The sequence below is a fragment of the Grus americana genome, chromosome 1 (assembly GCF_028858705.1).
Source record: "Grus americana isolate bGruAme1 chromosome 1, bGruAme1.mat, whole genome shotgun sequence".
NCBI lineage: Eukaryota > Metazoa > Chordata > Aves > Gruiformes > Gruidae > Grus > Grus americana.
The window spans coordinates 28,066,836-28,092,396 of record NC_072852.1 but is presented as its reverse complement, the minus strand read 5'-3'; the positions used below and the strand labels follow the sequence as shown (position 1 = coordinate 28,092,396).

Here is a 25,561-nt window from a genome sequence, read left to right as displayed (position 1 = left end):
CGAGCTACAAAACGTGTATCTAAGGGATGTTCGCTTAAATCTGCTTGCCTAAACTGATGAGAAAAGCAGAACTGATTAGTAAACTTCAGGGCGAGAAGGATGCGCTGTCGGTGCTGGCGAATGTGCATCCTCTTCCTCTTGTGTGATGGAAGGGAGGCGCGGGACGGAGTGGGGAGAGAGCACGGGCTGTAGCATCACTCAGGGAAACCTCATATGAGAACGGGTTGTTGCTACTACAGTCGTGAATCAAGTCATCCTGCGTCACATCCCAGTGAGGTGGCAGTGAGAGAGAGAGGAAAAGAATTCCTCTTTTGAGATAGGACTGGGACGTGGTGAAATGTCAGGTAAAAGAGTGATGCTAATATACATTTGGCTAGAATGGATTAGAAAAAGAAAAATTCAGTGATGAAAAGCAACTTAGGATGCTGTCCCCGAATACTGACAAATATCCAGGAGGTTTTTTGGTGTCAAAACAAAATTGTGGGAACACACACTTTGGGTCAGTGATCTTTTTTTTTTTGTTTGAATACGTTTCACATACTAAAGAATCAAAAATGGTTTTTAAAAGGTTTATTCCAAATTGGAAATAAAGGAAATCTTTTGTCCTGAAACTGCTGAAATGTGATTTTTACTGTTTTTCAGAGAAGTTTGGGTAAGTTTTTATTTAAGACAATTGCCAAAAACTGAACATAAGGATTTTTAAAATCTGGTTTTTCGGTACAATGTCTCCCAAAATTTTTAATAACCTGCAGTAAGGTCTATCTGTTAATGGTTGCAGGTTATTCTTCTCCGCATGCTTTACAATTTACAATGCTTTACACAATGTTTCATGGTATCTATTTACTTGTGTCTGTGTATCTTTTTTCTCACAGAAAGTGTTCATATTTTCTGGAACTTTTCGTATGAATTTGGATCCTTATGGGCAGTGGAATGATGAAGAAATATGGAAAGTTGCAGAGGAGGTAAAACTGTTCAGTGTTATTTGTATCCCTCTGCTGAAGTGGCTGTAGCAGAGTGCAGTTTAGGTCAAACGATTGTCATATGTTACATTTACAGAGAGTCTTAGAAAAAAAAAGTGCTGAGGAAAGATAATGTCATGCTATAAACCACGTTTCACGTTTCCTTATTACCTAATAAAAAGGCACCTTTGACAGAGATTAAAAAAAAAAAAAAAAAGAAAAGATAAACTTCCACACAGCACAGTGCAGGTTCCTCATGCAGTGATTTATCATAGGTGAGGTTTTATGTTTGGCTCTGCAGGGTGACGCTGGGAGAATAAAACGTGGAGAAAGCTGACACAGCAAAATGTCCTGTAATCTTTTATCATTTTAATGCTTTGACAAATGTATGAAATCTCCGTAAGGCGTTTTTCTACCACAATGTGTAAAAATGACTAGTAAACATCTTGGAGGCCAGAAAAAAAATTGAAAAATGTCTGTGGCCTGTCCTAGAAATAAGACTGGTGTTATGCAGTAGGAAATATTTATATTCAGCTTAGAAAAATCTTTCCTCAAAGTACTTTCCAGCTATTGCAGTTCTCAGGCCAACGTGAAGCTAGCTGAGAAGGAGCACCCTCTGACATCGCATTCAGGCTTACGTACTGCTTGCGTCACGGGCAGCTGCCTCTTCCACGGAAAATAAGAATCATGGAATACTAGATTTTATGAACCTGAAGGTTTTCTTCTAATTTGATGTTGAGGTTTTAGGAACTTTTTTTTTTTTTTTTCCCCCTGAAGATTAGGGGCCAGATGTTTACAGTTCTGTTTCCAGGCTGAGCCGAGCCCCGCGCATTATGGTTGTCAGATGCCACCTAATGGCTCTGGTAGTGCTGGATAGGCTGCACACGTGTACGCAATGCCCGCAGAAAAGGCAGGTCAGAGTTACGCGAGGGAAAGGGCTGCAGCCTAGAAAGCAGATTTCTCTTTCCAAGGTAGGGATGACCAAATTAATACAGACTCAGCAATGAATTGGTGCCATTTTCCTTGTTTGTAGCAAATCTCAAGTACCAGAAAATGCTTAGAAATGTGGGACTTAATCCGAAAGCTTCCTCCTGCCCCTTCTGGGAGGTGAACTCTGCTCACTCGCTTGGGAAATTATCTGATTTCCTCCCTATGTTTGGAAAAGAGAGAAGTAGACACTTTCTAGGAGTAATTTACTGTCAAATAAAAACATCACGACATTTTTGGTTAAATGATGTGACAGCAGATTTTCAGCCAGTCCTAGCAGAGGGAACGGGGTGCTCAGTGCTGTGCTTCTCTGCTTCTCTGAGGCTGGGGAAAAAATGGAGTGCGGATTAACATCCCCCTTTCTTGAAAAAGACAAGCTTTACTTCTGCTTTTGAGGATTGTTTTCACTGTGTGTGTGAATCAAGCCTGGGATTTTAAAAAGCTAAACCTCATGTACAATGGCATGAAAAAAACCTTATTTTGAAGTGTTTATGATTAAAGAGTTTGGCAAATCCGTATGTTATACAGAGGTTTTCATTGCACAGGCGAGAGAGCAAAGCAAATAGAAAAGGAAAAAAGCTGTAATACTTTTTAGTAGGAGTGATTGGATCGTTTCCAAAGTTCATGCTCTTGAAACCTGGCTCGCTAGTGACAGTGAGTCGGTGTAACTTGGGGAGCGTGGCACAGAAAGAAAGTCGACTGTCAGCTTATCCCTGACCCACGCTGACTGCTGAGGATTTAGAGGATCCTGCTGAAATCAGAATCAGCTTTTTATGCTCCTCGCAATCAGCTGCAGAGAGCAAGGCGTTGTCTGAACAGATGTCAGATCTTTTGCTTTTTATTGCCCCCTTATTTCAGCACCTGAACCCGTCAGACTTGTGTCAACCTTTGAGGTGAAGTTTCACCCTTGCAGTCAGCTGTCTGGATGCTACAGGTACACGGACAGACCTTGTGCAGTTTTAAGAGGAAAGCGCCTTTTCCAGCTATTAGATGCAAAATTTTATTAAAGGACAAGATGTGCGTTCGAAAGAGAAGCGAGGCACAAAGCACTGGCCTTAATAAAATCATGAACTCTTCAGACACTCCACAGACGTACCCACACCCCCCAGTTTAATATGGTTTCCATGTAAAATGGAAACACAAAAGAGAATTTTTTTTTTTTGCCTTGGAATGCAAATTGCAGATCAGTAATATTTAAGAAATCCAAAGGGGGCTCTTCATAAACCACTCGGGTTGCATTGCATTTTTATAGCGTGTTTTGGAGCAGTGCAACTCACATATGTCTCCTAGTTCTCATATTTTACAAAAATTTCTCTGCAAATGCTGCTGATTAGGCCAAGGAGCCAAGGAGTAACAAGTAACCTGGTATCTCACCGATTTTTCCTGTCCTTTCTCTTTCCTGCAGGTTGGGCTGAAGTCTGTAATTGAGCAATTTCCAGGCCAGCTCGATTTCGTTCTTCTGGATGGAGGCTGCGTCCTCAGTCACGGCCACAAACAGCTGATGTGCCTGGCCCGGTCAGTTCTCAGCAAAGCTAAAATCTTGCTGCTCGATGAACCAAGCGCTCACCTGGACCCTGTGTACGTTTTGATCATTTCTTCTATATTCTAATTTGAAATAAGAAAATCAGTGAGGCAGCACCACCGAAAGAGACCTTTTGTAACTTGTCCGGTCTGTTACTAAGCCTGATTTCAGTAATATATGTTAGTAATTCTGCCTGGGGGATCAGGGAAGCCTAGTTACAAGCTTAGCTTTATGGCCGATAGGCACTTCCACAGCAGAAACGCAGCGCGCTGAGACACTGCAGTGTTGGTGTCCATGCACGTGACCTTTACAGCCCGCAGCTAGACTATTAAATACCATCAATAAAGTTATGAGCTGTGCTGGCATGTACGTTGCAGTCTAAGCGCTGGTGCTTGTTTGCCTTTCAGAACTTCCCAGGTGATCAGGAAGACTCTGAAGCACGCGTTTGCCAACTGCACGGTGATACTTTCCGAACACAGGCTGGAGGCGATGCTGGAGTGCCAGCGATTTTTGGTGAGCGTTTCTCATAGTGTGACGCGCTGCCGTTACGTTACATTTGACGAATGCGCGAAACACACCAAGCAGAATCGATGAAGCTGGCTGGATTGACGGGGGTCATTCAGGGCAGTCGGGCAACCCAGTCACCTGCAGGAGAGCAGTAGGCTGTGTTCAGATGAGCTGGGTCATGTTATGGGAGAGCTGGATTCCTTCTTTCAACCAGGACAGTTGTGTAGGTCATCCAGCTGCTAATTCAGGTGCCCACTGGCTCAGGAGCTCCAGACAAATCCCGGCGTCTCACAGAGCTTTACCATTGCTACTGCAGAACCAGCTGTACTTGCTCTTGAGCAGCGGGAGGCTCCATGGGGTGGAGGGGTTTCCTGAGAAAACATCGCATGCTCAGAATCACTGATTTCTTTCATCAAGCCACTTGAATATTCCTTTCTGGTTTAATCAAGGTGACAAAGTATTGAAGACCTGGGGTATTTCCTTTGTTATATAAAAATGGTTAGTAAAGGAAATAAAAGGCAAATTATGTAATTGTTCTTAAAAAATGAGGTTCCTTCCGCTGATTTCTTGACTCTTCCATAAAAGAGGACCTTCATTTTATTAGCAGAGTGAAACATCGTTTTCCATGTGTATTTGCTCGGGTGTATTAGCACAGCGGGAGGAATACGGTCTGAAGTTGCAGCAGTCTATCAGTAGTCAGGGTGTACATGCTTTTGGATGTGCTGCTCCTCTACGTGCGCGGGACTCCAGCCCTGCCGCCAGCCTGCGGCCCGTGCTGCGCTCGGCTGTGTCGGCAGGGCCCCGGCAGGCAGGCATCCTCTGCCCGGAGCCGGTTTCCCACCATCTGAACAACATTTTAGCAACAGAGCTGCTAAAAGCTCTTTCCCATCAGACCTGTGCCCTCACCCGAGACGTGCTGGCATTGCAATGCCACTGGAGGAGCCTGATTTTTCCGCCGTCTGCTGCCTGACAGGGGAGGCTGGCACAGCCGTACAGGGCAAACCTGTTGTCTCCTTCAAACACAGGCCAGCAGCGCTTCCTTGTTTGGCGAGAAAAGAGCAAAGAAGGCCTGGCACCTTGCTGGCAGCCTTCTCCCTCTGCTTGCGATACAACTTCTGTTTTCTGCAGTTAACGCTTTCTTAACCTGGCAATTTAGCGGTGCCGGGGAAATGCCACGGTACCTGGAGACTTCAGCAAACAATCTCAGAGGTAAAAATCAAGTTGCAAGGAGAAACCAGCAAGCCCAATGACAATTTGTAACTTGAGCAATAGGCACCTCTTCCACATGTTAAAATTTTAATGTCTGTTTTTATGGTTGTAATTAGAAATTGCAAACTGTAAACCGGGCTTTTCCTGTTAGAAGAAGATCTCGTTAGGTCTTCACGTCTCTTCCCTGCTCCGTCGGTTGTGCTAGCAGAGTTCTGTCAGCACCACCATTGCCCATCTAACGGAGTGATATGTTTCTTCAGGTAATCGAGGACAATAAATTGCGGCAGTATGAATCCATTCAGAAGCTGCTGAACGAAAAGAGCTCCTTCAGGCAAGCCATCAGCCACGCCGATCGCCTTAAGCTGCTCCCGGTACACCACAGAAACTCCAGCAAACGCAAACCTGGACCCAAAATCACTGCCTTGCAAGAGGAGACGGAGGAAGAAGTGCAGGAGACGAGGCTGTGAGACGTGGCGTGGACACCCTCTTTGTGGAGTGAATTGTCAGCAGTGCCCCACGATGACAGGACCAGCACTTCTGAACCTGCGGGAGCCATGCACAAACTGGACCCTGCAGGAGATGTCCACTGCAGCGACTACACGTGCATTTAGGAATGACTTCCCTTCCATGGTTAATTGTGCGCAAGTTAGTACATTCTTTGAAGTTTTGCCACTTTTAATGGTAAAACCAGACTTCCTTTGAAAAGCTGCTCTAATTTGGTACAAACGAGATGGCGAGCAGAAGTAACCTGCTTTGCCCGACATAATCGTTTCAGAAAACTTTTAGAAGTGTTCTTGCTGGGGTGAGAGGTCCAGACAGCAGGAAGAATATGAGAAAAATAATCAAACCTGGGTGGAATGTAGAAAAATCAGAATGTAAAAAGCTGCTTTGGATTCACTTCCTGCAAAGGAATTAAGGGACAATATCAGCAAGGCGCACAGAAAACTTCCTCCTCTTTGTTTTTCATGCAGCAACTGTAATTTCAACTTAGCAGAAAAGGCCAAATACCCTTTCGTGACAGCTCACCGCTCTGCGCATGTAGGTGAGAATGAAGGGAGGATATTGACTTACAAGCCAATCAACATCTGTCATGTCTCCACGGTTAAGGGAGATTTGGTATTTCCTCTTATAACCTAGAAGACTGTCAACCCGACCCTGCACACGCTCGCAGCGGGATGAGCGCAGGCTGGCAGCGGTGTCTAGGGGAAGGTAGGACTCCCGGCAGTGCAACTCTAATAGTCTGTGTAGGTCTGGCACCTTTACATGCTTTTTACTCTGGCCTAAAAGAGAGGAAAAAAAAAAAAAAAAAAGGAAGAAACGTCTCTGAAGTAGACTTTAATAATGAAGTTGATTTTTATACTCTTCTGGTTTGCAGTTTTATGATGAAACTGAACTTTCTCTAGGATATTTTATTTATTTTAATATTGTTGCAAACATTTACTAAGGAAATGATGTTTTTTTAAGAGTGATTATGTACTATAAAGAAAAATATATTTGTACAAAAAGTTTTATATTTGGATTGTCGGGTTGTTCGTTGGGTTTTTTTTGCTACTAGTCTTTGATGTCACATTATGATAGAGCTGTTAAAAATGAAGGCAGCCCCAGAGTTAGGCCAGGTACTGTCCAATGCTCTTTGTGCACTAAAGTATTCTAGTGATACAGACATTTTAGAATATTTTTTTCTTTAAATAAAAAATAATAATAAAAAAAGAAACTGCCTGTATGACACGTTACGACACACACGCCCCCCCCCCCCCGCCCTATTCTGCCACTTCCACTTCAGCCATTGCTGCCTATCAAAGCACGTGCATCATTTTTAATAAGTGATTATGTTAACTAAGAAATAACGATGTTTATTACGAGGCCAGCCGGTACGGCCCGGCCCGCCCTGTGAGCTGCCCGCGGGGCCGCGCCCGGGGCCGGCGGCACCAGGGGGAGCTGCGGGGCTCCGGAGCGCCGCTGCCGCCGGGCGGGGCGGGGGGGTTGCGGGCTGCGCTGGCCGGGCCGCGCCCGGGGGAACCGGACGCTGCTGCAGGTGGAAGCAGGCTGGTCCCTCCCAGCCGCCTTGATTCCCGTGGGGTAGTAATTCGGGAAACGAAGGGCTTAAAAAGAGCCTTTTTGAGGCCACCGCTACCAGCTGGTTAGCAGCGCCACCACTCAAATGCTTTACTAATCCCAAGCGGTTATAAGTGAGCTCTATGTCTCTCATGTCGCTTGAGCCCTAAGGCTGCAAAGAGCAGCACGGGCAAGTCTGGAAAACAAACTGCTTTAGGTGTAACGTAACAACAGGAGCTTTGCCCCTGGCTTGTGCCAGCACCCAGCCGGGTGAGAGGCACCCAGGGTGCTGCCGGGTCAGGCTGAGCCTGCGAGCACCAGTGCACACTGTGGAGCTGCTCACCCCGTCCCACGCTCGTTTTCCTCTTAGCTCTGGCCCACACTGTATATTTTCTGGCCCACATTACATATTTCCTCTGCAAATACACTTTTTTCTCCTATCTTATTTTTTTCCCCACCTGGTCCTTCATCCTGTACTTTTATTCTTGTCTGTCTACTAGTGCTTACCTGGGTCTCTTTCCTTTCTGTCTGCATGAACATCTCCTTCCTTTGCCTAATTACCGCCATGCAGCAATGCCTCTTGCTCACAGAGAGTTTTGGATACCCTTGAATCTCAATTTTTAGCATGGCACTATTTCTCTGCCCTTAAGCTCTGCCTGCTTTAGCCTTTATAACAAATGAAGCATCACTTCTGAATCCCAATCGCCATCCTTTCCCCTCCCTCAAATTGTTCACCTCATTTTTCTCACACAGCCAGCTCTTCATTTGCACAAGCCCTTACAGTGTACGCGGCCAAGGCTGGCTGGGAGACCAGGGCTGCTGCAGTGTGGCCAAGCCCAAGGAGCAATGCCAAGGATCGCTCTTTTTCAGGATGTTACTCAGAGGAGCAGACATACCATGCCGGAGAGTTTATTATCTAAATAAACAAGATGATATGGAAAGATCAGCAAAAAAACCCACGGCGTCACCAGGATCACTGCGCACTTCAAAGCTTGCACAATTAGTAGCACTTATTTTTTTGGGGTCATTGTTAGAGTTAGGAGGTGACAAGTTGGACTGAGCGGACAAGGAGACATTTCAAGAAAGGAAAAGGCAAATACAACAGGAACACATAGTAGATGGGACATACGTGGAAAGCGCTTGTACAAATACTTGGATGGAGCCCTTTGAAGGAAAAAATAAGTCAGTCAACTGACAGCCCTCCACCCTGCAGCACAGCACTCATCAAAACGGCTTCTGCCATCAGTACCCGGCTACCTCCACCGTACTGCCCGTCCCAAAGCGCCCAGGCAGGGTCCTGCAGAAATCATTCTCTCCCTGCCCTCGAGGGCAAGTGGGAAAAGCCTGGGGAAGAAGGTGCCGTTTCTTTCAGTCCACACATACTGCTGCAGCTACTTTGGGCCTCAGGCTGGAACAGGAGGTAAGTCGGTACCAGGCTCCATAATGAGGATGAGGACAGCATCTGCTTCCCAACAGCGGTTCAGAGGAGCACATTGCCATCTAGAATAAGCATTCTGGTACTTGCTGTCGGTGGGATAACGGCTCCCTGGGCTGTTGACCTGAAGCTAACGTGGGAAGTTGCACATGCTTCTCGTGGAGGAAAATGGGGCACAAGAGAAAAAAAAAAAAAAAAAAGAAAATGAGGCTATAGCCCAAGCACAGTGGAAAACAAGAACAAGCAACAACCTTCATAACCACAGGCTGAGCATTATTTAAGAGACTTTTTCTTTTCAAGTGCTTCACTGCATACATTTGATAAAACAAAACATAGATATGTATATATAAAAAATACTCCTCCCAAAGCACTTTGTTATTAAAAACATGCACTTGCACTATTAAAAGGGGTGTGTGTACAATATACGGCCAAAGAGAAGAGCATGCTGACTCTAATATTACATATGAAGATTTTATTTTACAGCCTGCTAGGAAGAAACAAAAAAAAAAGTTGAAAAGAGTGAAATTACTCTGCAGAGGATCTGTAGCTCTCCTTGAGCACAGAGGAGAAGAGAGAAGGAGGGCCAAACTGCTAATGCAGCCCTAAGAAGCTCTTAGGACAGCAATGGCCAAGCGAGATTTGCATAAACAAACTTGAACCGTAGCCATTTAGCCATCTTCGTAAACCTTACATTTGAAATAACTACACAAAGCAGCTCGATAATTGTCATTAGTGGGAACTGTTCAATCTCATCGGGCTCAGACAAGCCCACTAGTCCAAAAACCAATTTTGTTTTCACAATTGCTTAACTGGTGTCTTACCAGCTTTAGTATTTTATTTGTGAAATACCTATTTACCAAGTCTTTCTTAAGATCCACCTCCCCCATTTCACACGCCTCAGCCTGCTACACCCCTGTCAGAGCGGCTGAACACCCCATCGCCTCCGCGCTTCTGGAATTCTACCCTGTCCAAGTAACAGGTTGAAGTTATTTCTCTGAAATGTGGCAGCTCTTGGAAAAGGTACCTTTTAAAACATTTCCTCAAGTTAAGATTAATTCTGAATTGGTGTTAATTGCTGGATGCCAGTTCAGAACTATGTAACTTGTCACATTTTATTTATCTAAAAGGTATCCCGGTAACTTTTTTCTCCTCTTTCTGATATAGATTTAGTATTTTAGCTCTACCGTTACTTGGCTATGAATTAACATGTAGGAAAAAAAAAAAAATCACTTTAGAACTGTGTGTACAATTGTTCACCCATGGACAATTAATTACTGCCTAAAAACATTGCAAATTAAGCAACATGCGATGCAATACAATAACACATTTCCTTTATAATCCCTCGTGTTCTCCAAAACCAATTTCCTGTTCCTAGGATAAACAATATTACTACTATTCACCAGGACTTACTTCAATCTCAAAATATAACCCTTGTAAAGGCAGCTGGGGGTTTTCAAGTGATGTCCAACTTCCGCGCCTGTTATTTTCTCCTCTTTCTCAACAGGTTCCTTCTCATTGTGATCAATGCTTGAACATGTGAACAGGTTTTCTTAGTTTCTTCTCCCAAAACCTTTTGAACGTACTAGATAAAAATGAATGTCAGTGTCACTCTGGTATGTCCAGGGGCCCACAATTACCGCTGCTGTGTCGGTGATGAGCCTGTGAGTTTGGTGCAACCTCTGCAGCTGGGAAAGGAACGTGCCATTGACTGGACCTGCCGGTTACTTGTGCTCTGCTTTCTCCTAAGCCTGGACTGCGCTGCGTGACACAGAGGATCGCATCCCAACTCCTTTTTGAGCTAATGTTAGCCAAACTGTAGTTTGGCTACCACTGTGCTGAGGAAGTATTTCCCCTCTACCAGACTTTCTTCTGTTCCTCTAAATCCTTGGAATGAAAAGTCCTTTCTTTCCGATAACTGTACGCAAAAGCAAACTTCTGCCTTCTGAGACTGCCTGTGCTACAGCCCAGCACAAACACACCTTGTGCTGTCTCGACAGTCGCTTTGACTTCAAGTTTCTGAAGAACAGCCCACTTCATAATTCTAAAGTCTCTTAATTATGGTTTGAATGTCCTAAACATCACTTTAACCAGAGTTAGCACCAAGTGGTCCCTCATGCTTCTTCCAAACTGACTCCTTCCACAAGCATCTTACACCTGTAGAGATGATTCTACTTCTCCAGTTTTACTGGAAAGATGGATGATTTTGGTTTAGTTTGTCAATCACTTGAGCTGTATTATGGGAAGAGATGCAATTTGGGAATTCAGACCCTCTGATTTTGCTCTTGTTGATGAATGTTGCTGCCTCTGTTGAATGATGGAGCAGGTTTCTTCACACTTTTCATTTTTGAGCTCGTGCTCAGCAACTAAATAACAGATGCAAATATTGTCTGATGGTCTTGGATTTTTTTTTTAAGGAACATATTCCATGTTCTGTGTCAAGAAATAAGAACCATAGGAGATGTTGAAAGATTTTATTTTCAGCACTTACTTGGAGACCTGGGAAGTTTAGGACTTGCCCAGGTCATTGGTGGATGAGAATGACCTTTCACGTGTAAGGAGTGTAGCGCAGTCAGACAGGGGCCGAATGAGAAGTCTTTTCACTGACCTGGTGGCCTGTGGAATGGATGCAACCTTAAAAGCTCCCTGCGCTCGCTGAGATGCTCCTCCATGTAGACAGGGTCTCTCTCCCTTCACTTACCTCACCTCTTTTAAAGATATGGAAATGGGGAATAAACGGGAGCGGAGTGAGCATGGAGCGGCATGGGCCACCATAGACAGCACACTTAAGACCTCTCTGCTTAAGACACGGGAAGGCATGAAGAAAAATGATTTTGCCCATTACTAACCCAAAATGAGAGCAGTTGATATAGCAAGTCGTGTATGAAGAGTGCTGTTTGCAGCCAGCACAGGAAGAGACGGAAGATACAGTGAAGCCCTGAGCTCCTGAACAGAGCCTTGCCTTGCTTCTGCACCACCTGTCACAATCCAAGGGATAAATCGACGGAGAAGCCAGCATGTTCTGTTTGATGGTTATGTGGTGTTCACCACTTGAGGGCATGAACTGATGTGGCCTGACAAGAGAGCTTCACAGTTACTACAGAGGATAAGATTCAATTAGGAGATCTGCAAAATACCATGTGATTAAAGATGCGTGAAGATCACAGACTGTGTTGAACTGAAAGAAGACAAACGAAACGATAGCAGGTAGAAGTCAACCAGGTACAAGATGCAGACGGAGGGAGATTAGAACAGGAGGCTGAAAAGAAAGGATAATGAGGGCATTGAAAGGCAATGCTAAATTTAGCAAGAGACTCAAATGTTCAAACCACGAGCAGATGATCAAAGTTAGTCCATCTTCTGTAGATTTTCACTCAAAGTGCAGCACAGAAGGCTTTTGATTCTCACAGACAATACACAGATTCTTAAAATATATCTCAAAACACACTTTAGGACACTGTGCCTAAGATCTTCCCACACAGAAACACACTGCTAACTCTTGATCTAAACGAGGTCTGACATTTCCAAGGTGTATTTTCAATGCAGAACAAACCTAGCTTAGAAGCATGTCAGAATTTTTCTTCTTTTCTTATAGCTCTTTAAGAAAAAAAAATATTTATTGTTATTACAAATCCTGATGTTGTAACTCATGTGATCACTACAAAAAACATTTTCCATTTTGTGTTCCTCCTCACCATGAAATCCATGCCTGAGCTTCTCACACAAGCTACCACGCCGCTGCTCACGCCGCTTCAGCATGTAAGGGATGCTAATTGCTGAGACCCATTTCTCTGACCTGCAGCCACTGGCAGCTGACTCATTCTGCTAAGAGCCAACTGCACAAGTAGCATCCCATTTTTCAGCACCAAAATTACTGCCAAAGAAAAATTAAAAAATGAACCTCTAGAGAAATTATCGTTATTATGTTTTATGTTACTTTCACACAAGAAATTGAAGTTTCAGTAAAACTGGTTACTGAAAGACGTGGTACTTTCTAAATATATTGTGTGGGAAATGGTTACAGAAATAAGCTTCTAATATTCTATATCTATAGAGAAAACACACACACACAAACGAAGAGACAGAAAGACAATATGCAGTACAAAAATTTTATTGACATGAGTTTGGGATGACAGTTTTACATATAAAGTGAAGCTTTAGGAAACAGTTTGGTAATTCTTTCCTCTTCCAGACTTAATTTGTGAAAAATGCTACTTTGGAAATTATAGGCATGTTACCGTCCATAGGTCTCACAACCGTCTCCTGATAGCCCATCTTGAGTCTGATCTCAAAACTCTGCACTTCCCTCTGCCTACCGGGTGAGGTATCGAGGCAGCGAGCGGTTCCGTAGTGTTACAGCTCACAAGTGCGTCACTGCAGCTGCTGTAAGGAGAGACTGGGGAAATATTCCCTTCGTAGGCACTCTCCCTCGTGGGAACGTGAGATCTACCTCCGTAGTGGGGGGAAAAATGAAGACGACTTCATTTTAACTGCGACTCAAGTATCATTTCACAGCAATTACATCTTAAATGCACAATAGAAATTGATAATTACATAGTAACTCATGTTATCGCTACTACATTATCTCTGATAATACTGTAGTTAAGCTTGTGCTCAAATTCCTTTTCAGTAAAATCTGTTTCTGTAAAACACTATTATTTCTTGGATACTTTTAAAACACTAATGAAGTATATAAAAGCTTTTACAGTATACAAGAAAAACTAAGTTAATAAATGATCACATTTTCTTCAATTCTATCAAAGAATAAGAGTCTGAGAAAAATAACTTTTATTGCATTTTAATTTCTCAATCTCTTTCCTTTTTTAAAAGATATAATGGAAAACTGTGACATTTTAGATGAAGAGAAGCTTGGGAGAAACAAAATCACAATTCAGCAGGCAGATGATGGGGAACACAAAATATTTAATATGGCTTGTAGCTGAAAGTAATTGATCTGCATTTCCAATCATTTTAGTTATTGCCACATTCCATTAATTTTTCATTAAGTGAAGATAAAACCACGTCTTTAAAATGCAAGTACAATAGCTTTAAGCCATTGCCGTACATATTGTGCAACTCATCTGAATGCAGTTTAACACGTGAAGTTAATAGAATATATTTATGTACAGTATATACACAAACAGAATCCTGTGGTAATACCCCTGAATATTATCATTTAAATGAGTAATTTTCATAATAAAAGAAGGAAAAAACCCCCACATATATGAAGGTGGCAAAACTGCCCATTTCTGAAGTTTAAATCAATATAATTTCCAGCTGATTTACATAGAAATAAAACTGTGGTCCTGTACAAACTTTACATTACAGGGAAACAGTTTATTTTTAAAAAATATTTACATATTTGAGTACTTGGTTCTTTGCAATAGAGATTATATGAACACAGAAAATTGTATGGTAGGCAGGTTTATTTATTAGATTTTTCTATTTGTTCTTTTTTGTGCAAATTCCAAATCTCTCTTTTTGTGTTATTATCTGCGTCTATTTGCCTTGTATTACTGCTGCTGCTTTTTTTAGTATTCTGAGAAGGCTGGGTGACTTTACTTCGAGGAACAGGAAGAAAAGATTTAACTCTTGAAACACCCAACTCTGTCTTTGATTTACTGTTGCTGCTTTCCACAGTTCGACTGCTGCTGAGAGGACGCATCCCATCCTATCAATAAAAAAAAGCATTTTCTGTATAAATAATTGTTGATGTTCGACCTGAAAAACAACCAATCAACCCTACCATCCCAACAGAACCCTTGTTATTTACAGTCTTTTGCAGTTTAATATGACAGCTTCTTACTACTTGGTGAACAAACTATGCCTCTTTTTTGCTTCTTTGACTGAAAGGAAATATCATCAAAATCTTAGAATACCAAAATAAGTCAATGGGGTTTTTGCATTGCCATTGAAAAAAACCTTAAATTTGATCCTCAGATGTCCCAATTTTAGGAGAACCAAAATAAAAAATACATGTTCTTTCTTTCTTTCATTACTGTGGAAAAATGACATCTGCAGCCACAGCTAAAAGGGAAAAAAATGGAAATTTAGGTAGTTATGAGCAAAAAAATCAGCGTTACTGCTTGAATAAAGATATTCTTTTTTTTTTTTTTTGTACCATCAAGGCCATAAATAATAAGAAAATAATCATGACAAAAATAATACTTCAAGAATGGACATTGAAATGCTGGTTACATTTTAATCCATAATCTTATAGATTGCTTTCTTATAAATTAGATTTCATCATCTCAAATCATTTATGCTAAGAAGCTACATTCTTAAAAACTGGACCATATTCACCCTGCCTAAATTTAGATACCTGAAGTGCCAAAGTCAGGTATGTCGTCACTTGTTGTTCCTTTATAGTCAAGAAGAGGTTAGTTAAGCCATTTTATGATGGTCACTAACATATATCTTTCATGAGAGAAAGCATCAGTCGAACCCAGATCACCCTCTGGGCAGCAATATGAAAAAGTTCATTCTCACCATCAGCTACTGCTTTTCACCTAAAGGTTGGTGGCATGAAACCAGACTGTTCATCAGTGTCTATTCCTTATTAATCCTTGATTCTATCAATTTGTTTGTATCCTTGATCAAAGATTTTGCATCTCTTACCAGTTTTGTCTTTCTCCTTCTCATACTTGAAAGCATTTTTTCTTCCAGTCAATTAAAAAAAAATTACCGGTCTGTTGCCCAAGTAATTTGTCTCACTACTGTTGATAAGATCTCTGCTTATGCAGTATTGCTCTTGTTATCTACAGAATTCTATTCACTTTCAGAAGAGTCTGCTTTTCTAATCTCAGACTCTTTTTCAGACATCAGTTCTTACAGCTGCATAGGTTTATCATTGTAACAATTGCCTCTAAAAGTTTCACTTCTGCTTTCAAAGTGAGACTGTGTTCTTCTAGATTTTTGATACATTTTTGTAGTAATGACTAAATCTAGAAACAAAGCTTGTCATTCAGTTAGACCTCTTTCCCCTCTAGCAAATAGCGGGGTTGTGTTTCCTTCATTTTGGCCAACATTTCCTCACAAAGGTATGGGAAATCAATTTTTTTATTCTATATAAAATCTTTTGAGAAAATTCTTCAAAAACCTCAAAGGTAGCTAAGCTTGTCTACCTCCAAAGTCAATATAGTTATGCCTTACATTGTTAGAAGGAATTTTAAAAGGAAAAAAATTCACTAGGAAAAATGTACAGTAGGAATGGGAAGGTCAGCTGACTTACCAAATTATCCAGGCATCACAACTATGTGAAGCTCTGATTTGGAATGTCTGAAATTAATGTGTTTAGAGAAATATTCAAACAAGTATATCTAAATGTGGATCTGCAATGTTAAAATTGTTTCCACTAGTGGAGACTGTTCTCTGGATTTTAACTAAAATTACAGAAAATATTCTAACATTTTGAATATTTGGATATGAAAAAATATGATGGTAAGGGTGGTAAGTCGTCTCATCCCATCCAACTTTAGCTTTTTTATGCTTAGGTGTGCAAGTTAAGCTATTTTCAGGGCTACTTCATTGTACCTGCAGAAAATAGAGAGAGTATCTCTAGAAAACAATTTATCGCAGTCAGATAACAGCACCTGGATTGGACTCTAGAGGACCCCTATTGAGGGAAGATAGAGGGCCCTGCGAGGGAACTTAGACAACAGATTCTCCCCTGGCTAAGGGTAATTGAGCTGTGTGCTCATAAGCTCTCTTGATGTTCAAAAACACAAGGAGCAAGAAAGAAAAGGGAAAAAAGTGTAACAACAGGGAAAGCATAATTTTTACTTTATTATCCAAAGAGTGAAAAATAAGCAGGATATCATTTCATCTTGCCATCTTCCCTTTTAGTAGGGCTGTTAGCACCCACAAACAATGATTTCAATTTCTGAAAAGAATATGATAATAGACCTATTATATCTTCCAGTAGCATTGGGCTTATCTTCCCATTCTGAAGCTGCTCTGAAGTTAGTAAAGTTTGTTTATGTTTAGACTGTCTTTTCCCAGAATCATCAAACTTATAACACAGGGTTTCTTTGGATTTCTCATAAATGATATGGCAAGACAACTGTATATTACAACAAGTAGCTAGGTAGAAAAAATAAGCTGAATCCCCTTTTTAAAAAAATGCTATTTTTCACAAGCTCTGGTAATGTCATATCTTCTCAAAATTTCTATGACTGACAGCTTTGACACCAGAGCAGCTCAATTCTACTTAGATAACAACATTTAGGAAAACAGTGGTTTGAAATCATATATATTTGGGTAATCACTATGAAAAAAATGGTAGAAAAATAAACCAGGAACCAGCAATTTTACATAAAAAATTTAAAAAAGAAAAGTGCTTTTGCAAATTTACTGAATAACATTAATTGGGGGGAAAAAAAGAACCAAGGGCTTTTATTTCTATCAAAATCTGATGCAAATAACTTGTAATGTCAAAGTAATGTCAACAATACTTGGCCTAGGGAGATGGCTTTATGTAAACGTGAAAACTGAAGCAAATACATCCATTGTTTAATAACATGGAAGAAACTTGGCATGGTGTGTCCAGCGAGTTTCCTAAGAATCATGACAGTTTATTCTTGCAATAAACAGGGCACTGGAAAACTAATTCTTTGTATTCAATCAGGAATTCAGATTTTGGAGAAAGTGAAGACACCTTCCCTATCCTACTACAAAACTTGTTTCACCTACCTTTTGTGCTGTTGTTTTACTTGGGTTAGTGCCACTTGCTGAAAATACAGGATTGTTCTGGGAGTTATTGAACATCAATAGCTCATCCTTAGAATCTGCAATCTGAAAAAGATAAGAAAACGGTGATTTTTTTAGTTATTCACAGCAGAGATTATGTTTCAATTTGCCAAATTTTGGAGACTTGATTTTATTTTCATGTAGTTTCTGTGCAATGCAATGCATAAGTATCCAAAGAACCCTTAAAATACCTTTCCTTTACTGTTGAGTGTGTTTGTAGGAGATGGGAGATAAAGAGAGAGATTTCACATTGACTATTATCAGAGGAAGATTAAACATACGTTTCCAGGGCAATACTGTTCAGTGGAGCTTAAGGGTAGTTTCGCATTAAATTTTATGCAGCCCCAGGAACACCACAGAAAGGAACGATCCTTTTCTCATCCTCCTGCTGTGTTTCTTCCCTACTACTTTCCATCAAACCTTGTGCCCATGCAATAGCAGGTAGAGTTTGATCGGTCTTCTGTCCTCACTGAAAACTAGGTATTTTATCCTGGGCCAAGATGATCCAATTCAACTCTACAACTGCAAAAGTACTTGATTCCAAGAGAACAGGCAGCAGGAACATATTCGAGTGCAAGGGCAAATTAGAGAGTAGAAGTACTTATTTTGATGGCAGCCTGACATTACATCACACAAAGAAAACATGCAGCAGCACCCTCACTTCTGTAAGGCTCTACTAGGCAGCTAGGGAATTAACAACAGAAATTCCAGTCATGGATGGTTCCACCCATGGTGAGGAAACTGAACAAAAGACAGCGACATCTATCTCCTTCCTTATCTAACCCGTATTTCCTTGAATTGTCAACAATGAGCAATTACATTTTACATGTTATTAAACACAATTTTAAGTTGGTTACCATTTCTTTAAGCACATCCCAGTCTTTCAAGAATAGATATGGTAAATCCCTGCTAAATGACTAGAGATTAGCCAGCTTGGTACATGTGACTCATGCAAGTACTGTAAACACTTTAAAAAAACCAACCCCATAATAAAGGACTTCTTCATTTAATAGGTTGAAAAATCTTCCCAAACAGAGTCTTTTTTTTTTTTTTTTTTTAATAAAAATTGCTTGACTTCTGTGAGTAAACAGAATATTTAATAAAGCAAACCTAATGGAACTGCTGTTCAGGATGATCCTAGAGGATGTAAATGCGCAGCCTAGGTGGACAATAACCTAAGACCGACTCTATCTGTGTTCCAAAAGATATGGATCAGCTGCTCTGGTGTGAACACAGCCTGCTGTCACAGCCATCTACTTCAGCTGTGCTAGGAGGGAAGAATGAAAAGAATAAATAGCTACAGCTACAGGGAGAGCTGGATGCTTTTGGTGTAGCAAGAAAAATGAAAGAGATCCACCCTCCGCTCCAACAGGCCTCCCACAACCACCCACAACACATTCCGGGGTAGAACTTAGCCCCAAACCTATGAGCCTTGCAAGCCTCCTTCAACTCTCTTCTGCCACTGTTAAAGACAAAGAATTAGGCCAATCCGTTCTTTCTTGCTTGGGGCAGCAAAACTGAATTTTGCCTACACAGCAGAAGAGCTTTGAGCCAATCCTGTGACAGCTAATAGGATTACATTAAACAAACCAAATGTGCAATGCATATGAGGAAAAACTTTCTACATCTTTAAGACTACAGAACAGTTTCCCAGTGGAAGCAATGATATCATAAAAGATAATATGGGGAACAATAATGCAAAGAAGCCTATTGCTGCTAGTGTTTATGAACTTATAAATTTCAGCCCCCACTGCAAAAATCTCTACAAGAAAAAACAGTGGAAGTGTAATTTAAAATAATGTATATTAAACCAGAACACTTACCCTCAAATGTATAATTTCTTAGTTGACTTTGGCTTATTCCCAAATAATTTAATAATTTTCTTCAGCTCAAGCAGTGCTTGTAAATTAAAAATTTATTTCAAACACATAGAAAACAACTGCATATGGCAATGATGTAAATTATTTAAAAGCCTTGTGTTTACCTTGCTTATATCAGGCTCAGATTTGCTGGAACACATACTTTGAAGTTCCTGCACAAGATCTACTTCATCATCAGAACCAAGGGACAGCCTTTGTTCCAGATTTAACGTTCTCAATTGATCCTTCTCTGAAGATCTGGTTAAAAAAGCCCCAACAAACAAACCGAGAGAACAATTAAAATTCAGCTATGTTACAGAATTTAAAAATAAATATTATACACACCTGGAAAAAAATAATTTCTTTCCAAATGACCTTTACTACCAGATACAGAAAGAAAATAACATCTAAGTGGCAGTAATAGTTGTCAATAGTTGTTATATCATAATAGATCTTCTTTCTATTCAAATTATTCTCTCCATTCTGAAATTCTAACAAAGGATTCTTCTACTCACTATCTTCAAAGATTCTCCTCTTTTTGAGATGAAGCAATCATTTTCATTTCACTCTCCTTTTTGGACTTAATTGCAAACACTTAAAAACCCCCTGGCATACTGGAAACATAAGTATTCTATGCTCTCTGTTCCTGTAAATATGGTAGAACCAAGGTTTCAGATTGATGTAAAGTCTCAAACGCAGTTCCCTCTAGCTAATTTGTATGCTTTCCTAGAGAAACTCTGTATCATTTAGATTAAAGTGCATGCACTATACTGTTTTGAATTGCCATTCAGTAACCTAAAAGAGCCAGAGGAGTTTTTAAAATGTAATGCCAGGTGAAAAAAGCATATGGTTGGCTTTTCATGGCAGCGCGTGTTACATAATATTCTTAAGTCATAGACTATTCTGTTATATAAAAAGACATGTAGTGCTGCAAGGTTTGAATTACAGAATTGGGTTCTAAAATTATATCGAAGTATATAAATTTTATTTTCTCTCAGAAATGAAAATGAAAAAAGATTCCTTTTTTCAGATGTAGAACCAAAACATTACCAAATACAAACTCTTCATCTATTCATTATAATATGCTGGTTTACAACACAATTTTATCATGTGTTACAAATACCAGAAATTAAAACCTACTTTGTGGCGAGAGAAGCTCTTTTCTTACAGTTTGGTTGCAACATAGTTTTAGATTTTATACCTGCACAAAAGAGAGATTATTAGCGTGTTATCATGTGTGTTGATTTCTTCATTCTAAAATCTGTGATAAAAAGGGAAAATGTGTTCCTCTTTACTGGCTAATTATATCAATAGAGTCTGTCAAAGATCAGAATACATCACTTGAAACTGTTCGGAGGGCCACCTGGTACTGCTAAAATAGCAAATGGGGCATGAGTTGCCCAAGCTTTTGTGGAAGACAGAACATGAGTTTTCTGTGTGAGGCGCTTGAACCACCCTTTCTGGTTCTCTCAAAGAGAAATCACTTGTCAACACGAAAGGATTTAAGTTTGCTTCATTTAAGTAAAATTAAACAACTTACCCTTACTTGGAATCCAGAATAACATTTGATTCTGATAGTCAGAAATGAAAGGCTGCTAAAATTAAATTCACCATCCCATTTTTCACTTACATTCACAGATATTAACTGGACTTCAAGAACATTCTCAGGTACAAGATACAGTATCAACCATCCTACTTCAGGTTATGTTCATTTGATTTCTTTAATCCTCTTAATGGGATTAGATAAATTCACAATTCAAACAAAGAACTAGCAAGCAAAATCAGGACATTAGAGCTGCAGTTCAGCAAAAGTAGGCTTCTTTCTGAACAGGAGCTGAAGACATGAATACCTCAATTTAACATTACAAAGTACCAGGCATCAGATATTTCTGTCTTTTATATATGAGATAATTGAGGCTAGAGTCTTACTGTTTCTAAAGTCTGTGTGTGGGGAAGCCTCTTTTGCTCTAAATCCCTTCCTAACTCTTCTCTCTGAAGGAGTTACCTTCATATTCTGAAAGAAAAATAAGTAATTTGATTTTGTCCTCTAGAAGTTTTCCTCTTTGACATTGTATTCGGTTATGGTATTCCTAAGTTTTCCTTCTAGACAGATGTGTACTTTTAGAAGAATGATATGTTGCTTCTGCACATATCCAGACATTATCCCTGTGTAGTAAACTGCTTGTTAGATGGCTTATGATCTTGAGGTGAAAAGGCATTTCAAAAGTGCCAGCTACTAATACAACTTTCACATTTATAAACACACACAGACCCAGTAATATAAAGCCTTCTTTATCAAGCAGCATACTGAAAATGATGTGGAAACTTCTTGAAAACTTTACAGTATTTGTGACTACAAAGAATTTTTTACATTCTTTTTTTTTGCAATTAAAGTGAAAATCAAACAAAAATCTTCAATTTAAAACCCAAGAGCTCTTCCTTCCACTACAGGGCTTCTAGATTATTCTACTCAATTTATCTAACAAGATTGACCAAGGGATGCATGATCTGAGGATGTATGTATTCATTTATTTTTACTCGGATTCAGACAATAGAAATTATTGTAGTGAAGCTATAAAGTACATGTAAAAAAACCCCCAAATTAGGTATACTGTAAAGTAGGTGCAGAACTAAAGAGTACCAATCAAGTAATGAAGCTTTCTCTCATCCAGTATTGAGGAAAAGAATGCTAGAGCATCATTCCATGCAATATGAGATGGAACCACTACTCAATCTTCCACCATCTGAGCCAAATCCTACCTCATTATCAGACAACAGGAAGGGCATTAGAACAACAACAAAAAATATTAATTAGGATACCTCACAGTCACAAAGAAAGAATTTAAGGGGGAAAAAAGTAAACATTTTTTTACTGGTAAACATAAACATGAGTGTCATTTAATTGAGAACTTTTAATTCATGATGTAGAAGAAAAGTTAGATTCATATAGACACAGCTTAAACCCCCACAGCTTCTTTCAGAGTTAAAACCAGAAAGTTTTACCTTCAGTATTTGTCTCCTGCTTATTCCATGACTGGGAGGATAAATGGCCTGACTTTTTGCGAGGACTTGTGCTCACTTTTCTCCAAGAAGCATTCTCACTTCTCTTCTTACTACAATTTTTGTAGTTCGAAACCATGGATAAAGGAAAATTTCCTCCCTTAAAATCTGCTATATAATTATCTAGCTCTGAAACAAAAGTAGAACAATATTAAGAACTGACTGTTGCAAATGGTTCTTCTTTGACTACCTTATACAACTACTTAGTTTAGTGACTGTAAATGCTTTTAACTACACACCTCCCATCATAACTACAGTTATCTTTTGTGGAAGTTTTGAAAAAGGAATCAAACAGTTAAAAGCCCCACTTTGGCAATGTGCAACTACATGTCTTTCTGACTGTTCACTGTTACCTGTTCTGGGTAGAGGACAGCCATGCAAAACAGCTTTATTTAGCAAGATACTGAGAGCAGCTTTAACAACAGCCTGTTGTCCTTGGCTAGGGTTTTTTTTGGCTATTGCTTGTCCTGGTACAGATGGTCTTTTCACAGAGGCTCTGGAGAGTATTGCTTCTTGAACTCTGGGAGCTATCACAGCATTCCATAACTTGGACATCCACCTGTAGGCACACAAACAATCCCTTAACTTCAGAGACAATTATCAAACCCTAAGATTTTAGACTTTGGGTAACGTATCAGATTTTGCATTTTCATGAAGCACATATATTTTGGACTTCCTATTGTACCCCATGTCAGAGAGGAACTGATTGGAACTGATTTTATTTAAGGTGGCATTTATTTGTTTGTTTCATATTAAACTATTTGACCTAACTTTCTTTGGGTTGCTTTGGCAAACTATTTACCATCTGATGCTTTTCCTCCTTCAGATAAGGACTATAAAATATCCTTTTCATTTTAAGGCTAAAAGAAAGAATGTCCCAGAAAGACATGTGTTCATGTATATACAAAAAAATCTCCTTTCACCTCTGCCAGTGCATGGAGGAGTTTCCATGCTTGCAGGTGTTCATTCATAGCCTATCTGCTGCCAGAATGGAAAAAAGGAGGTACTCAGTTATGATTGCACCCTTTCCAGTATTCTTCCATTTCCAAACTTGTCCAGCTTACAAGACCTTTCAATTGGTACAGCTGCCTCACTCTCACCCTCCTTTTGTTTATTTGATCTACAGTGAACTATGTTTCCAGGATGCTGTGGATTTTCCAGATTGTCTGGTTTAGAGACTGGGTCTGATTACAAAAATTTGATTCAAAGGGACATGGTTCTTCTGGGACTTTTGCTTTTCTAAGAGAGAAATATTACATTGTTTTAGCACAGAAGTGAAACATTTGTATTAGGAAATAAATAAATGCTATTTCTTACAGCTTATAGTTCTCAAGGTATAAACACTAGGAGTTTCAGACTTAGGGGTCGGCTCACATCAATAACAGACACTGAGACAACCTTTTTTAGATCAAATCCAATTCCTTTCTCTTCCTTATACCCTCTCATGGGAGGAAGACGGTAAGATTGAGAGTAAGAGGGCTTATATTAAAGGTCTGTAAGAAATTATAGACTATAATGCTGTTTCGGTTTTGCAGAAATCCATTCAGAAAAAGTGAAGGCTAAAATGTCTATTTGACTTAAATGAACCATTTTCTTGGATATGTTCATACACAGAAGCCATCTTATTATCTAAAAGATTATGACAACTTTTTTGACTTTTTTTTTGTTGTTTGTTTTTTACAGTTAGAATGCATTTGATAGATGTATTTTTGGTTAGTTATGAAGCATAAGACTGAGTTTTTATGATATAGAACCATGCTACAAAGTGCTGGTATAAGCTTGATAAAAGTTAGATTACTTAGAATAATAATTAGTATAGTTGTTAAAATAAGATGTAAAATGCATATTGGAGATGTTCCTTGAAGCTTCCTTAGCATAATGTTGTAGATACCATTCCAGATAGATACAATCTGCTGCTGCTAGCTGAGTTAAGCTACCAAAATAAACAATTGCATTCATTTTAGTAAAAAAGAACTCTATCTCTCCATTTCTGCCTATCTAAGCTTTTTACATTTTTCAGTACTGCTAGTATAAATGGTCAGAAATGAATGCTGCAAAGATAAAATTAATTGAGCTCATTCTAATTTAACAGTTAACAATTGATGTGCTGTACAATGCCATCCTCTCTAAATAAAATTCCAACCTGGTGTTTAAATTCAGTCTTATGTTTGTGCTCATCTCGATCAAGTCCCCAGTTCTTTGATGTAGCTGATACTTAGGAAGGTATAGTACCCTTAGGAAGGTATAGCAAGAAAAAAAAAGTAGCTAAAATTTTCCTCATTTATTCACTCTAATCTCCAAAACCCGTGAAGCTACATGAAACAGCATACAGCAGGAAACAATTTCCTGTTGCACCTTCTCTCTCCCTTCTCAGTTGCCTGCGTCTCCCGCATGCCTCGTGCTAACACAGCCCAGAACAAACCCAGTTTGTAGCTAGCTGTCTGCTGTCTTAATTAATTGAACTGACTCAGTGAAGCTTTAACAAATGCAAAAAGCAGCAGAATAGCACAGTGGAGAGAAGGGGCAAGAGGACAGGATTGGTTAATTAGATTGAAATAACAGCAACCAGTGAGCTGCTAATTAAATCTATTTATTTCTAATTATATGACTACACTCTTAGCCATCATGCTGCTAAACTAAAAGCATCCAGTAAGTGCTCACTGGAGCTGTGCTTTTTAATTGTTTATTAGTGGACAAAAACTACATTAAAATGAGTCAGATGGCATATTGCTACAATAAAAGACATTATGAGGTTGTGCTCAAAATAAAGCATTGTGAATCCAGTCAAAGTTATACTTAGCAGAAATCCAAACTCAGAAATGCATAATTAAGGTATGTAAAGAATAGGGTTTTTGTCCTCTAGTAATGCCTTTGCAATAAATAAATGATTAAGACATTTCAGAGGACATGCTTCAAGAGGAATACAGGAGATAGATACATGGTATACTTTATTCTTTTATTTCATAACACCCATAAAATTTCAAGTCAATGCTACATCCGCATTTAGACTTTGATAATTACTCGGGATATTAGATAACCTGGCCTTTTAGGAAAAAAGAAAAGGAAAACAAGCAAGGAAAATGTATCATCAAGAACTGCAGACAGAACAAAAGATGAGAAAGCCAGTGCACGTGCTAAGCAAAGGACATTGGAAGAAGGCTCTACACAAACTTGTACAAGAGAGGAAAGTCAGAGAGAGAACAGAAGTGGCAATGAAGGAGAA

General features: G+C 39.7%; 2 protein-coding genes across 6 annotated transcripts in view; one reads left to right on the top strand and one right to left on the bottom strand.

Annotated features, from left to right (window-relative positions):
• Window positions 1-6,778, top strand: part of CFTR (CF transmembrane conductance regulator) — a 92,088-nt gene extending 85,310 nt beyond the window's left edge. The window contains exons 24-27 of the mRNA XM_054837080.1: window positions 873-962; window positions 3,352-3,524; window positions 3,876-3,981; window positions 5,445-6,778. Coding sequence (XP_054693055.1) covers window positions 873-962; window positions 3,352-3,524; window positions 3,876-3,981; window positions 5,445-5,651 — 576 coding nt within the window. The 3' untranslated portion in view covers window positions 5,652-6,778. The remainder of the gene's footprint in view (window positions 1-872; window positions 963-3,351; window positions 3,525-3,875; window positions 3,982-5,444) is intronic.
• A 5,994-nt stretch (window positions 6,779-12,772) lies between these two features.
• The window catches only part of CTTNBP2 (cortactin binding protein 2), a 91,896-nt gene continuing 79,107 nt past the window's right edge, over window positions 12,773-25,561 (bottom strand). For 4 of the 5 annotated variants that reach the window (XM_054846120.1, XM_054846128.1, XM_054846138.1 and 1 more), the window contains 6 exons: window positions 22,692-22,897; window positions 22,282-22,467; window positions 20,419-20,479; window positions 19,404-19,536; window positions 17,363-17,464; window positions 12,773-14,342 (listed from right to left, as the gene is read on the bottom strand). In XM_054846120.1, coding sequence (XP_054702095.1) covers window positions 14,097-14,342; window positions 17,363-17,464; window positions 19,404-19,536; window positions 20,419-20,479; window positions 22,282-22,467; window positions 22,692-22,897 — 934 coding nt within the window. In that variant the 3' untranslated portion in view covers window positions 12,773-14,096. Of the gene's footprint in view, window positions 14,343-17,362; window positions 17,465-19,403; window positions 19,537-20,418; window positions 20,480-21,207; window positions 21,293-22,281; window positions 22,468-22,691; window positions 22,898-25,561 lie in introns of those variants that run through there. The other variant, XR_008579705.1, reaches the window with a different exon arrangement.